General features: G+C 40.9%; 1 protein-coding gene across 1 annotated transcript in view; it reads right to left on the bottom strand.

Annotated features, from left to right (window-relative positions):
* cacna2d3 (calcium channel, voltage dependent, alpha2/delta subunit 3) overlaps positions 1-14,936 on the bottom strand; it is a 38,976-nt gene that overhangs the window by 11,646 nt on the left and 12,394 nt on the right. Inside the window, exons 6-16 of the mRNA XM_070549441.1 lie at positions 14,482-14,644; positions 13,878-14,009; positions 11,792-11,852; positions 11,549-11,699; positions 11,344-11,418; positions 11,165-11,254; positions 5,952-6,065; positions 5,005-5,083; positions 2,281-2,414; positions 2,023-2,040; positions 862-933 (exon numbers count right to left, since the gene is read on the bottom strand). Coding sequence (XP_070405542.1) covers positions 862-933; positions 2,023-2,040; positions 2,281-2,414; positions 5,005-5,083; positions 5,952-6,065; positions 11,165-11,254; positions 11,344-11,418; positions 11,549-11,699; positions 11,792-11,852; positions 13,878-14,009; positions 14,482-14,644 — 1,089 coding nt within the window. The remainder of the gene's footprint in view (positions 1-861; positions 934-2,022; positions 2,041-2,280; positions 2,415-5,004; positions 5,084-5,951; positions 6,066-11,164; positions 11,255-11,343; positions 11,419-11,548; positions 11,700-11,791; positions 11,853-13,877; positions 14,010-14,481; positions 14,645-14,936) is intronic.

Genomic DNA, 14,936 nt, shown 5'->3' with positions numbered 1-14,936 from the left:
AAAAGTAAAACACAAAAAATTATAATACATTGCAAACATTCATTTGTTTCAGTAATTCAACCTAAAAAGTGAAACTAATATATAATATACACTCATTCTGTGCAAATCGAGATATTTCAAGCCATTATTTGTTATAATTGGGATGAGAATGGCTTACAGCTGATGAAAACCCCAAATTCAAAATCCCAGACAATTAGAATATTGTGAAAAGCTTCAATATTTTAGACTCAAAGTGTCACTCTAATTATCTAATGAATCCAAAAAAATGTGCAAAGGGTTCCTGAGCCTTTAGATGGTCTCTCAGTCTGAGATGAAATCCTGAAGTAAATGGACTTGTGCACTAGATTCAAATGTCTCCAGTTTCACCTGCAAACAAATAGTGTGTCTTAAAGAAAGCGGAACAAATGCATCAACTATCTGAAACAAGAGATGCAGCATCCCACAAGCTCACTTTTGTGCTAAAATACTATTTAATGTTTGACAAAAGGTGCTAGGCCCTTCTGAAAATGTTCAGGGACCGGACTGAGAATGAGTGAAGAAACAGCTACAGTCCAAAGAAAAACTTTGAAAGACCATAAAATATTGAGGAATTATTTATGGTTTCCGTTTAAACTCCAGGTCTGTTGCTCCTTGGCTCAGTGTTGTGTTTGTAAAGTTTGGAGAGACTGAAGGAAGAGATAAACTAGATGCTCACTGGCAGGAGAGACTGTCACTGAGCCAAATTTACATTTGTGTCTCAGTGATAACGGTGGGATGTGGTGCTCCAGAATCTGGCGCTGAAGCCTGCCTTCTGACAACAAAAGCTCGAGTAGAATTTATGCTGCTTGTGTCTTTTCAAAACGAGTTCATCAGCTCGCTCACCGTTTCGTTCTTTGTGCTGAACACAGGCATGGCCACTGTGGTCGTCAGACTTGGACCTGATTTGTCATTCAGCTGAAGAAGAAAAAGAAAACTTCCTCAATAAGACAGACAGATTACTCCTAAAGCTAGTTTAAATATTTGTCATCTAATAAATTGTCTTTAAAATGCATTTTACTAGTTCTGCAAAGAAAAAAGTCCTAAAACTTTTAGGACAACAATTAAGTTTTTTAAATTAAATCAACTGGATACAAAATCTAAACCAGGTTTTGTCGTAAAACTTCCAAATGTGACTCTGATAAAATCAGTGGTCCTCCTTCCACTTTTGTTCTTTTGGAATAAAAGAAAACAAAAAAAACTAAAACATCCTCAAATGGGTTTGTTATTCCTTCTCTCTGAGTCGATACAGCTCATTGTGTGTGTGTGTGTGTGTGTGTGTGTGTGTGTGTGTGTGTGTGTGTGTGTGTGTGTGTGTGTGTGTGTGTGTGTGTGTGTGTGTGTGTGTGTGTGTGTGTGTGTGTGTGTGTGTGTGTGTACAAGCACGCTTGACAAAATGAAGAATGGAGGCTCCTTAAACTCATCAGTACACACAATGGTGGAAAAATCTGGCCTGCTTCAGTACCCGGTAACGTGCCCACATGTAAACCCCCCCTCCTCCTCCTTCATCCTTCCATCCTTCCATCCTTCTCCTCCTTTTCTCTTCCTTCTCCTTGGTCTCCTCTCCAATGTCAGTTTTATTATGGGCTTTAGAAGATAAAGTGCAATGATCCACAGAATGATGAATGGTGTGTCTGAGGCTCAGCTACAAGAGCACACACTTCAGAGGACAATGTCCCAAACCTCCACGTGTGTATGCATGTGTGTGTGTGTGTGTGTGTGTGTGTGCGCACAGTGTGTATCATCTCCATACAGGAATGCAGTACAATAAAGGACAGAGAGCCTCACACGCTTTAAACATCCTGGGAAATACCAAAAGCACAAGAAGGGCATTTAAGCATTTAAACTCTCCAGTCACCTCTGTTCGGCTCATATTTGATAAATGTGAGAGAAAATTCTCTTCGCACAACCTCTTTCTGGTTCTACAGTACCTCATCACAGGCTCCACAATAGCCTGCTGGTTCTTATCAAAGACAACAAAGAAAAACATGCCGATGCGATATTTACCTTATAGGCGTGGGTGAGCTGACGGGGAAGGGAGAAACATAAAAATCGAGTTGTCAGTGAATGAACTTTATGGACTCAGATGCATACATAAGTGTGGTGGGGAGGGCATGCAGACCAATGAAGCTCATAATCTGAAATCACTAAAGGAACATGATGAGAAAGCAGGTCTACACATGAGAACACAGAAGCCCTAAAGTTATTTCTGTTTATGTAGTTTAATATTTCAGATGAGGCTCCAAAGCCATGTAGTTGACTTACAGCACTGTCAACGTACGCTTCTGTCCACACGGTGTCGTGCTCGTGATCGATAACCTTTGGACGACTCATGACGTGAAGATATCTCATCACGTTCTCCTGAACATCAGCTAAAGTGGAGATCTGACTAAAATATCCTGCAGACAACACAGTTTATATATTATAAACAAGATTTATTGAAACTTCAAAGTCACATTTAGCTTTAGAAACCTTGCTACTAAACAAATGAAACGATAAACTTTTCATGGACTGTAATGATATTTCGTAAACTGAAGCTATAGTCTTTTTTTCATAATTTTTTAACAATAATATTTGCGACAATTTGCACATAGTCCGCCATGTGTTCATGACACATGATGCTACTTTTCCTATTTATGCCGAGTCATCCCTGTGCAATAATATAACCAATTAGTGGGATGATCAATAAATAAATAACTCTCATGTCTTCTCACTAGCCTAGAAATCTAGACCGATAGTGGCAGAAACAAAACGATAGAGCCTCAGCAGGTCTACCACTGGCCTAAGCAGTTTTATGTTATGCCAATCACAACACCTTTTCAGCGTAGTGGACCAATCATAGTGCTCTATAAATATGGTGGGCAAATCACAATGGTTTTTCAGTATGGTGGGCCAACCACAGCGCTCTTCTGGTTTGGTGGGCCAACCACAGCACTCTTCTGGTTTGGTGGGCCAATCGCAGCACTCTTCTATTTTGGTGGGCCAATCAAAGCGTTCTTCTAGTTTGGTGGAACAATCACAGCGTTCTTCTAGTTTGGTGGAACAATCACAGCACTCTTCTAGTTTGGTGGGCCAATCAAAGCATTCTTCTAGTTTGGTGGAACAATCACAGCGTTCTTCTAGTTTGGTGGGCCAATCAAAGCGTTCTTCTAGTTTGGTGGAACAATCACAGCACTCTTCTAGTTTGGTGGGCCAATCAAAGCATTCTTCTAGTTTGGTGGAACAATCACAGCACTCTTCTAGTTTGGTGGGCCAATCAAAGCATTCTTCTAGTTTGGTGGAACAATCACAGCACCTTCTAGTTTGGTGGGCCAATCAAAGCATTCTTCTAGTTTGGTGGAACAATCACAGCGTTCTTCTAGTTTTGTGTGCCAATCGCACTGCTCTTCTAGTTTGGTGGGCCAATCAAAGAGTTCTTCTAGTTTGGTGGGCCAATCAAAGCATTCTTCTTGTTTGGTGGGCAAATCACAGTGCTTTTTCAGTATGGTGTGCCAATCACGGCACTCTATCAATTTAGTGGGCCAATCACAGCGCTCTATCAGTTTGGTGGAAGATATTTAGACTCGACCCTTTATTTCAGTCAAGAGCAGATAGAGGTACTTAAAGAGCAAGTCACCCCCTACCAGACTCTTAGTCAACTCCCACTTTCTGTTTAAAAAATGCAACAAATGCTGTTGCCTAGCAGACCGAGAGGGCAGAGCCGCTAACAAATACACACACACAGGCTCACAGCGACATTGTGACATCATGTGGTACCAGATAATGTTCTAGGGTACCTCTTAGCCAATGGCGTGATGGCAGATTTAAATTCAAATGCAGTGCAGAGTTTTTACCTGACAATGGCAGAACACTGACAGTTTTAGGCAGAAAATTAAAAATGTAACTAAAATCTACTAAAGTGCAAAACTATGGACTACATGTGTCTGCAGCACGATTAGATATGCATTTATATAGCTTATCAGAAAAAAGAAGTTGATTTGGGGGTGACTGCTCTTTAAGTCCTTTATTTAGAAAACGAATGCATTTGCAACTTTTTCGATGGTGTATGATGGACTGCCCAATTGACTGACATCCATAGCAGTGAGTACGTCACGTTGTTTGTTGTCCAAGAGTGTGCAGAGAGAGTTTTAAAGACAACCATAGATCCTGCCCCACGACTGAGCTCTCTCTATTGGGACATGGCCAAATTATATATTCACTTATACAGGATGGCTTGCCAAGCAAGATTTTTTTATCACTGTACAGACATTTTAGTGTCCCAACGGGTTATCATTTTCTCATTATTTAAATCACATTTAATATTTCTACACAAGATAACAACATAAATTCTGTTCTCGACAAATAGAATATCCTAAATATGTAACACCCCCCCCACCCCCCGAGGTTTTCTATCATTACTGAACTGCGCTGAAACATGCTGCAGCAGATTTCCAGTGTCTCTGCTAATGGCAGCACAGAAACCATTTGACTTGGAGTCAGCTCCTGCTGATCTTGATAATGTTTCACATTGGACATGTAAGGTTATTTCACAGTGGGGGTCTTTGGGGCGGGGGTTTGGGGATGGGTGGGTTGAGGCTTGTCATTCTACCATCCCACTGCGATCTGTTTTCCTGGCAGTGACTTTCTCTTTCAGAGGGCACACATCCGAAGCGCTGACACGTGGGAGCCATCAGCTGTGAGCAGCCCAGAGGTAGACACTGACAGGAAGAGGGATTAGAGCGGATTGACCTTTGAACCCCTCCCCCCTCTTTCCCCGCCTCAAGTGACACTTCATTGCCTCTTGGCAGAAGGGCCTTTTGCCAGCACATGTGCACACACACACATACACACAGAAAACACACACACATAAGGTTGATGCACACAGTCAACCCACACAGATACCCACGCATCTTTAATCCATCATATTATTGCACAGAAAGACACATCAGAGTGCGTTCCCTCCTCTGACGCAACACTTTTTTAGAAAATGTTTATCAAAATCTCTCCAACCTTTGTTGGCACAAGCCATCCATTTGAGATTATCAGCAAACGCAGACTCTCGCCCAATCAGGTAGGGGAATATGCGCACCTGTGGAAGGAACACACAGATGACAACATTTTAAAAGAAAACAGAGGAAAAAAGTGAAGCTCTGCCTTTTTCTTTGCCCATCTGTCCTGATCTGGATAAAGATGCCTTATTAACTTCTTTCATTTTATTAATCCTAATCAGATTGCTGTCCTTGGAATTTTTAAGCATTTTGCAGCAAAATGAAATTAATTTTATTTTGTTGGGGTCTGGGGGATGAGGGCAACCATCCCTTTGGAGAACACTGTGACACTTTGCCAGCCCTGCATGGCTCATTGCCTCCAGATGCTTCGCTAAGCGTAACAAATATAGAAAGCCCTGAATGGCTGCCATGTAGCAGCCCTGAGGGTGTATGGACCAGGTTGACAAAGGGGGGGTGGGGGTGGGGGGCAAACACCACCTTGTGCTGTGCCAAACACTCTGCCAACACACATATGTTTGATAGGACTGAACAAAAGCACCCGAGCTGCTGCCTTTATGGCTCGGTGAACACCACAGTCATTGATTTAATTTCAAATGAATTTCGGTTTTATTTCTGTCAAAGGATTTTAAAGTCCAGGAAGAATAGTGAGAAGGGTGTTAGCGGGAGCAGAACCGAATAGGTTTAACTTTTAACTGCGCACTGCCCTTGAAAGCAGTTGATTTCTTGGGTTTTATTCCTTGTGGAGAAGGAAAAAAAAGAGTTGTAATGCATCAGCATACATGGACATGGATTTTACTGAGTAGTAATGACGTAAGAAACCAATTCCTCACAACAGCAGCCAGGAGCTTGAGTATTAAAACTCATATATGTCGCCGATGCAAAAAACTGCAGAGCAAGCGGAGAAAGAGGAAGTGCATCAAGGAAATCTTTGTGCTAAGTGAGACTCACTTTTCTTTCTGGCCAGTTGTACTTCTCAAAAACATCATCGTACATTTCAGTCGCTCCGTCTGTCACAAGCATGATGGCCTGGCTGCACACACTGCCTCGTCCGGTCTGATTAAACTACAGAGGAAAAAGCAAAAGAACAACCAGTGTTATTCAGGGCAAACAAATAGACTTCTCATGATGTGTTTAAGGCCTCAGTCGATGACTGGCTCTGTGTTTAAGTAATCCTGAAAAATGTGGCGTGCTTTATTCTGATGCTAGAAGATGCAGTGCAGTAATTAAGTGTTTTATTGACCTGTAACAGTGTAAATGTGGAGCCAAAGGACTCTGCAGTGACACAATCACAGGACAAATCCTGCTGAGCTCATCTGCTGTTAAATCACACAGGTCGAGTGTCAGCGGGCATTGGGAAGTCCTTCACACACTTAAAAACACTTTGTTACTCATACAATGCTGTTTTATGGCCAATAATTAACCTGACGTGCACACTTTTAGGCTGTGAGGCAACTGTACATTCATACAGGCCCCACATGGAAAGATCAAGCTGAGGTTTAAAGGCTGAGTCACCAATAATGTGCGTTACAGATCAGTGTCATGTTGGTCATCTTTCATGAGTGCATCAGTAACAATTAAGCTGCTTGGTTGATCTTCAGGATTTCTGAAAGTTTTTAAAAGTTTTTATTTTTTTTCTATGAACTTGAGTTGCTGTTGTACCTATTTTCAGTCTTTGTATTTTTGATTAAAGGGGACATATTATGCAAAACTCCCCTTTTGCATTCTTTGCTGGCAGGCAGGTCTCTACTGCCTCCATCAAAACTCCAAATGTTAAAAAAAATCCATTTTTTGTTAGTGTTTGGTTTTAGGAATTATAAACCCAAAGTGAGCAGTTTAAAAAAGTCCCAATATGCGACATCACATATGAAGAAAGTAGAACTAAAGCACCTCTATCGTGCAAGAGAGAGCTGCTGATGGAGGAGCATCTGCTCTAATCCAAGCCCCTCCTATATATCAGAACTTCTCAGCTTATAGCAGCCTGAGCGGGTTAGGAGTGGGCAGGCCCAGCAACAGTTAGCTTTCCTAAAGCCACAGAGCACTGAAACGGCTCGTTCTGGAAGTTACTGAAACTCTCAAGAAAAAAATGAATAAATAAATAAAAACTCCTGAAATCACTTCATGTGAAAAGGACTTTGTGCAAAGAACTTCATAATCATCTTTTGCATGGGCCAGTGGTTTCCACTGGGGGTCTTGAGAAGATTTCTAGAAGTTGAAATAAAATTGAAAAACAATTGCTAAAGCTTTTTTTCTTGCATTATTCTTGCAAAACTTAAATCAATTGTCATCAATTGATTTAAGTACATTTGAGCTGAAGCACTTTTCTTTATGCCCTGAATAATTTGGTTTTATAGGAACGCTTGCATTATTAAATCAGAGATATTTAGCGCTTCTTGACATTTGCCATTTTGGTTGGGAACCATTGAATTAGACCATTATTGTTACTTAATAAAACGGTCATAAAATGTCTCCTCAATTGTTGATGTTGTTTTTTTAAATCTGTTTATCTTTGCCTTTAGCTTTATTTTGATTTGTTTTTTTTATTATTTGTTTTTTTGACAAGTTTAATACAATTTTTCCACTAAGCAGTGTCTTTCTTTAGCAGTGAAAACAACAGAAAGTTTTAAGCAGCCTGCATTCATCCAGCTGCACAGATTAAATGAGTTCTATTTTAAACAAAGTAACTGTACTAACTTTCTACCTTCATTAACCTTCATTAAAAATGAATAAGACAACAACAAATAAGAGTTAGATGATGGATCTGTTTACTCTTTGTAAAAAATGAAAGACGACAGCATGACAGTGAACCCTCGTAAATATAATCAAGAACTAAAGTAGCTTGCTAATTTAATTTAGTGTGTGATTTCACACGATGAGATGTCTTCAGTGATGAAGAGCGATGGGGGACTGGGTCTAGTCTGGAGGCGCTTCTTATCACCATGAGGAGATTAATGACTGACAGCAGCTCATCTCACACACTCCGCTGTTCATATAGTCAGCTAACAGTCTTAATGTTTACTGTCTACTTTGTTCATCAGTAGGATGAATTTGTGAGTTAGGCAAGACATGTCAGCTTTATTTACAAAGCAAAAAGGTAATTCAAAGTGCTTTCCAGATGCAAGAAAACAGCAAAAACATCAAATGGAGAAGATGCAACTCTTTCAGTGTGTAGAATCAAGCCAGAGGAGAAAGCAGCTTCAGGCAACAGTTTCTGCAAAGTTGATGTTTCATCCCCATAAATAACACAAGCCTGAAGGAGTTCCTGCATGTTGTGGAGTTGCTAACGCTAATGGTTAGCTTCTTCTAGTTGAGGCGTTATCTTCTGTTTTCTAGACACTAAACCAACAACAGCTTTCCCTGTCAGGCCTTTCAAATCATAGAAGAAGAAGAAGAAGAAGAAGAAGAAGAAGAAGAAGAAGAAGAAGAAGAAGAAGAAGAAGAAGAAGAAGAAGAAGAAGAAGAAGAAGAAGAAGAAGAAGAAGAAGAAGAAGAAGAAGAAGAAGAAGAAGAAGAAGAAGAAGAAGAAGAAGAAGAAGAAGAAGAAGAAGAAGAAGAAGAAGAAGAAGACATCTTTTCTACAGCACCTCTCAAGAGATAAAAATCATGAGGCGCTTCACAAAAACAAAAAATGTAAAATATAAAAAAGAATTTACAAAAGGAGTAAAAATCTATTTAAAATGAGAAAATAATAGACAATTGTGATTTAAAAATGTAAAGAAAGAGAGAGAGTGAACAGGAAAGAGGGAAATCAGTGGATTCTGAGGAAGGTGGAATAGGTATGGAGAGCAGAACAAGGAGAGGGTGATGAAGGTCACACCAAAGCCAGCTTGAACAAGTGAGTCTTCAGCTGCTTTTTAAAGGAGACCACTGAGTCCACTGATCTCAGGCTCAGGGGGAGAGAGTTCCAGAGTCTGGGGGCCACAGCAGCAAATGATCTGTCACCTTTGGTCTTTAGCCTGGTGCTGCACAACCAGTAGGCTTTGATCACTGGACCTCAGGGACCTGCTGGAGGTGTAGGGACTAAGAAGATCATCAATGTAAGATGGTGCTTGTCCATGTAAGGCCCTATAGACCAGAACCAGGATCTTGAAATGAACCCTGAAGTTAAGTTAAAGTCTCATTAGTTGTCACACACAGGTGTGTGTGCGAAATTTATTCTCCACATTTGACCCATCCCCTGGGGGAGCGGTGAGCTGCAGACACAACCGCGCTCGGGAACTATTTAGTGGTTTAACCCCCCAATCCAACCCCTTAATGCTGAGTGTCAAGCAGGGAGGCATTGAGTCCCATATTTTCAAAGCCTTTGGTATGACCCGACCAGGAGTCGAACCCCTGATCTCCCAGTCTCAGGGCGGACACTCTACCACTAGGCCACTGAGAAAGGTGGCCTATAGTGGTAGAGTCAACTCTGCTACTAGAGTTGAGTGACTCTAGGTAGAGTCAAAGTCAACTCCGTGTGAAGTTGACTGGCAGCCAGTGAAGCTGGAGGAGAAGCGGGGTGATGTGGGTGTGTTTGGCGTTTCACCGTCTATTTTCTATCAGCTAATGCAGGAAATAGATGTGACAATTATCGTGTTCAGCATAGCTTTTAAAAATAGATTCTTTAAAGAGCGGGCAGAATAGGCAATGAAAAGAAATAAAAAGCTATGTTTTGTATCAGTAAACGTTGAAGCGACTTTCAAAGAAAAAATCAAAACAATAAAATAGACGTTGGTGTTCATAAAAAATACAAGAATTTTTTTTCCTGTGGTAAATTGCTGCAATCTATTGTTGCTGGAAGTGATCAGTTTAGTGCACTGAAATCTGTGTGTGTGTGTGTGTGTGTGTGTGTGTATTTGGTCTTAATTTAACAGGTTCTAGAGAAGAAGATGAATAAAATGAACGTTACATGCATGGTGGCTACAGTAAACTCAGCAAACTGGTTCTTGTCTGGGATTGTAAAGTTCCACACCCCTGCTGCTTTAGCGGATGGAGCTGGTCCATGAGTTCAAACAGATTGGTGGATTTCCCTGACTTAAGCCTGGGTTCAACATTAAAGCAAGGCGGCAACAGCTTTAACTAGCCAAACTAAATCTACATGGCTCAACTCAGTCTCTTATTTTCAATGACGTTCTTTGCGTCGTCCTCCATATTTTTTTCTCCATTGAGGGAACTCATCTTTTTCCATTTTTATCAGCCATGTAACCTGTTACCTGCAGCAGGAGGCTAAAGCTACACAAATAATAGCCATTAGTAACACATTCGTCTGACTGCTACTGACGTGTTGTGCCTCTATTCTTTCAATTGAAATTCTATTGATTGGCTGTCATATGTCCATTGAGAAAAAAGGTATTTTGAAATATATAATACCATCTAATTGAGACGAGAGGAGATAAAAATGACGTGTGGTATTGTTTTTAAATTAAGATAATATATTTTACTTCTGCTTTTTATTTATTTTTTGAAGCCATTTTAACATTTTTATTACAGCAACATCTAACCAGGACTTGGTGTAAAGGCTGCATGACCATCAAGTTAAGAGACTGCCTTTCCTTTGTTAGTCTGCATTCTCAAGTCTTAATTCACCAAGCATCAGTGTAGCTGTGTGTATGTCAGCAGCGAGCTACTGACTACCTGATTACCATATTCATTGTAGATCTTTAATTAATCTGACAAACGCAGAGGTAAAAGCTGTGCTCCCTCAGCTTCATCGATGCAGCCCAAAGCTCGCCTGAAAACAGGGAGATAAAGGAAGTGCAGCTCGGCTCCTGGCTTTATCTCCTCCGTGTTCTAATCAGCAGCAATATTAATCATTGGCATTAATTAGAGCCATTAATCACGCTTCAGAATGGATCTGTCTGTGTTTGGAGGGCGTAACGGGGATGGCAACGGAGCGTCTCGACAGGAGACACACCTTCCAAATGCTCACACACACTTGGAGTGGGGATCCTTTTCAGGATTTGCTGGAACCGCTCAGAGTTGTGCGTTAGCTGTCAGTGGGAAAAAATGCAGCTTGTAAAATGAAAGTTCTGCCTCTGTTCAAGTCAAGCAAAGCCCTCATTCGTTTGCTATTTGACAAATAGAAGAAGGAAACGTTTAAAATCAGTAAACAGTGTATAGGATCCAAGAGGATCTGCTTGTGATCGTTAAAGCGACAGTCACACGTTCTCTGTGGTGAAACTCACATCGTTCAGGATGCTGAAGGCTTCGGTCAGCGCTTCTCCCAGAAGTCCGATCCCTTTGGCAAACAGCTTGTCCAGATGCTCACGGAAATGCTGCCACACAACCACAAAGTGTATAGGAAGATAAAAAAAAGAGTCAAATGAAACAAGAATGATGAAAGCTAGAGTCATCGGTCACTCACGTCTTTATTGGTCCTGTCCGCCCGAACCAGGGTACCATTCAAACAAGGCTCCACGTAGTGGATCTCCTGGTTGTACTGCAGGAAGATGAAAGGTTTTCATTTAAATTATGCTAATTAAATGAAACTATTATTTCATTTTCATTATTGCAACTGAAATTGAATAACTAAAATAATGTATTTTAGAAATGGAAAAAAGTTGACAAACTGCAATGATGTTGAAGAAGTCATCGTCTCCCAGTGTGTCCAGTATGGAGGATACAGTTTGTCTGGCGATTGTCAGCCTCAGCCCCTTCATGCTTCCACTAACGTCAACCAAGATCACCACGTCTTTGGGAGAAGTTGCCGCCTGGATGTACCTGGGATACAGCAACAAAAGGATGCTATACATCTAGCTTCCTTTTTACCATTACAGATGTAAGGTGCTTTTATTTCACGTGTGGAAACCTACCACTTCCTGTTTCTGCAGTCAAATCCGATGACGCCGTGTTCATCTGGATGCCACTTTACTCCTGGGAGACATCGCAGGAAAAATGGCTCAATAGAGTTTCATCGAAAGGAAAACAGAAACTGTTTCCTGAAAGACACTTGATGTGTGATAGAATAACAGGGCTGACAGATTAAATAACCTCCTCTGTCATGGTGCTGAGTCTATGATGTCATCCTGCTGTTTCCATAAACTTCAGTTTATAAAAGACAACAGAACATGTTACGGCCAAAAGAGAGAGTCCACAGCAGCCACTTCTTATCCTGTAAACACTACAGTTTAAACCACCCACACAAATCTAGACATGGGATGTAGCACTAAAGTTAAAGCTGAAAAACACCTCCCTCTGCTGGATGGTTTCAGTATTAGTTTTTAGAACCACCTCCTCTGTTTAAACCAATGGGACATTTTCCTGATTAAAAAGATAAAAACACACCACACACACTTTCCAGATGTTGACTTCTGCTGATTAACATTGATTTTACCTTTGTGCTGAATGTTAAAATAGATTTATTTCTCCAATACTAATTACCTATTTCAAGAATAAAACACAGTGATTGCACATGGGGGAGGTAGGCGAGGCCATCAGCTCCTCATTATAAGAGTTCAGACTGACCACTTAAACATTCTCCCTCTCCTGATAATAACTTTTTGCTTTCCTTGACGTTGGACGTGTTACTGCTAGTTTACCCATTTAATTATAGATCCACTAGGATAAATACAATAAAGTTTATCTCACCAAATAGAATATTTACTAAAAAATCACAATAGATCTATAGACGCATTATTGTGTGTGTGTGTGTGTGTGTGTGTGTGTGTGTGTGTGTGTGTGTGTGTGTGTGTGTGTGTGTGTGTGTGTGTGTGTGTGTGTGTGTGTGTGTGTGTGTGTGTGTGTGTGTGTGTGTGTGTGTGTGTGTGTGTGTGTGTGTGTGTGCTCTGTCTTCCCGATCCCCAGTGAGTCGTGGTGGATGGCTGCTTATACTGAGCCAGGATTCTCTGGAGGTTTCTTCCTGTTAAAAGGGAGTTTTCCTCTCCACTGTCACTGCATGCTTGCTTAGTATGAGGATTGCTGTAAAGTCACTGACACTAGTCAGTGACTTGATGCAATTTGCTGGGTTCCTTATATAGGAAACATTATTTCTGATTGGCTTAATGAACTTTGAATTGGAATGTTTATCATGTGAAGTGCCTTGAGACGACTCTTGTCGTGATTTGGCGCTATATAAATAAACTTGAATTGAATTGAATTGAATTCAAAGATTTGTCCAAAATGGTCCATTATCACTGACCACAAAAAATCACTCCATTCATCTATTTTAGTTTCATAAAGATCTACTGTTAGAAAGAACGTAATACCTGTAAGAGTGAAAACACCTTAAAATCCACCAATATAACACTGATGTACAACGTACAGCTCAATTCATTACATCATTATTAACTATGCATTATTCATTAATAAAAATTTGCCACTTTTTCATCTATTAAACCAAAGAAAGTAGAGTATTCTTCCCCCCGCATTAACAAAAGGGATCTAGCCTTTGGTTTCACGTCTCTGTGAGAGAAACTCGGACGTTCTTCACTGCGGCTGCAGACCAGCTCTTACAAATTCTGATTAATTGCAGTCTGCGCGTGTGCTTTCTCTCTGATGGTCTGTAAAATTACAACATTAACCAAATTACCCTTTTAGAAAATCCGAATAATTTGTTCTGATAAATTTCTTTTTTTCGTGCTGCACTGACAGCTCCAACAGAACCAACCTTTTCCTTCTCTTTGTCTCAGACACACAAACCTTTACAAGAATATATCAGATGTAAAAAGCTTTCTGAACTCAAGGGGTTACCTAAAATTAAACACTGGCATGATTATTAGCTTTTTAAAATCTAAAAGTGTTTTTATTAGTATCAGAAACTTTGCTGCATGTTTGCCTTTTCAGATAGAAATGTCTGCCTCATCAACAAAATGCACAAACTGAAAGCAGACATGAGAACAAAGACTTGCTTTGAAAGTTCTGTAGGATAAAAACAGAGGCCACTATTTGAATGGTACCCACCAGGATACTGTCTGAAGAACCCTTTGGCACTTCCAAAGTACTGCCAGATAAGTGTTGGATCTCTTTCAAAGTTCTCCACGAAGACTTTATTTAGGGCCTCAGACCAGTAGACCCCGTTCACGATATCGGGATCTGATGGTGAGGACATAAGATGCAGAAAGAGACAAGTGAGTTAAATGGTGATAATGGTCTTGGTCACCATCACTGACTGCATGATTGACCTTTGTCCCTTATTGAGTTCCTCTGAAGGAGATACAAAGGCAGTGAGTAAATCAGCCCCTCCCCTCCTTCTGCTGGACCAGCTTGCCTTTGTGCTGGGAGCGGGGAGTTATGGGGAGTCCATTACAGCCAAACAAAAGCCACACAGGTAGCGTGTACGGAGAAGTGACAGCAAGATGCCTGAACAGCTACCGCATGAGCAACATCTTTATAGAGATGTCTGTTTGGTGTCTGGACCCTTATCGATCTCCCAGCACTTCCCACAGCTCCTGCAGCTCCATCTCTCATTTCTCACGTTCGCCTCCTGCTTGCTCCTCCTTTCCTCATCCCTTCATATGCCTCCTGTAGGCAAACAACTCTGTTAGCGAGCTGCAGGACGTCTCACCTTTGTTGTACATGTTGGTGGGAACCTGCACCACACTGAGGCTCAGGTTGACAGAGAGGTTGTTGAAATGGTCGTTAGGTTCCAGGATGAAGTCTCCTCCCAGCTCCACGTTATTACCTTCCTCGTCCACCTCGTTGATCAGTACGGCGTTGAAGTACTCATACTACAAAGACAAATCAAAGAAGAAGAAGAAGCTCAGATGCATTCCTGATGCTAAACAGCGAGAATGCCACACACCATTTCATCAAAATGTTTTATTTTCAGGACTAATTACTGTGTTTTCCAAACTCTAAACAAGTTTGTGCTTCTTATTCATAAGGTTGAACATTTGGGAAGAAAAACAAGATTCAAAACATGAAACAGCTGTCATGAAGCGGTCTGTTTCATCCTGTTCCCAAACAAGACGGAAATACTTAACTAATGAGCAGAAAATCAACTGTGACAGAAGAAAGGCA

The sequence above is a fragment of the Nothobranchius furzeri genome, chromosome 3, assembly GCF_043380555.1.
Source record: "Nothobranchius furzeri strain GRZ-AD chromosome 3, NfurGRZ-RIMD1, whole genome shotgun sequence".
NCBI classification, from domain to species: Eukaryota; Metazoa; Chordata; class Actinopteri; order Cyprinodontiformes; family Nothobranchiidae; genus Nothobranchius; species Nothobranchius furzeri.
Note: the sequence above shows the minus strand (reverse complement) of the source record. Positions and strands in the feature narration are given on the sequence as shown.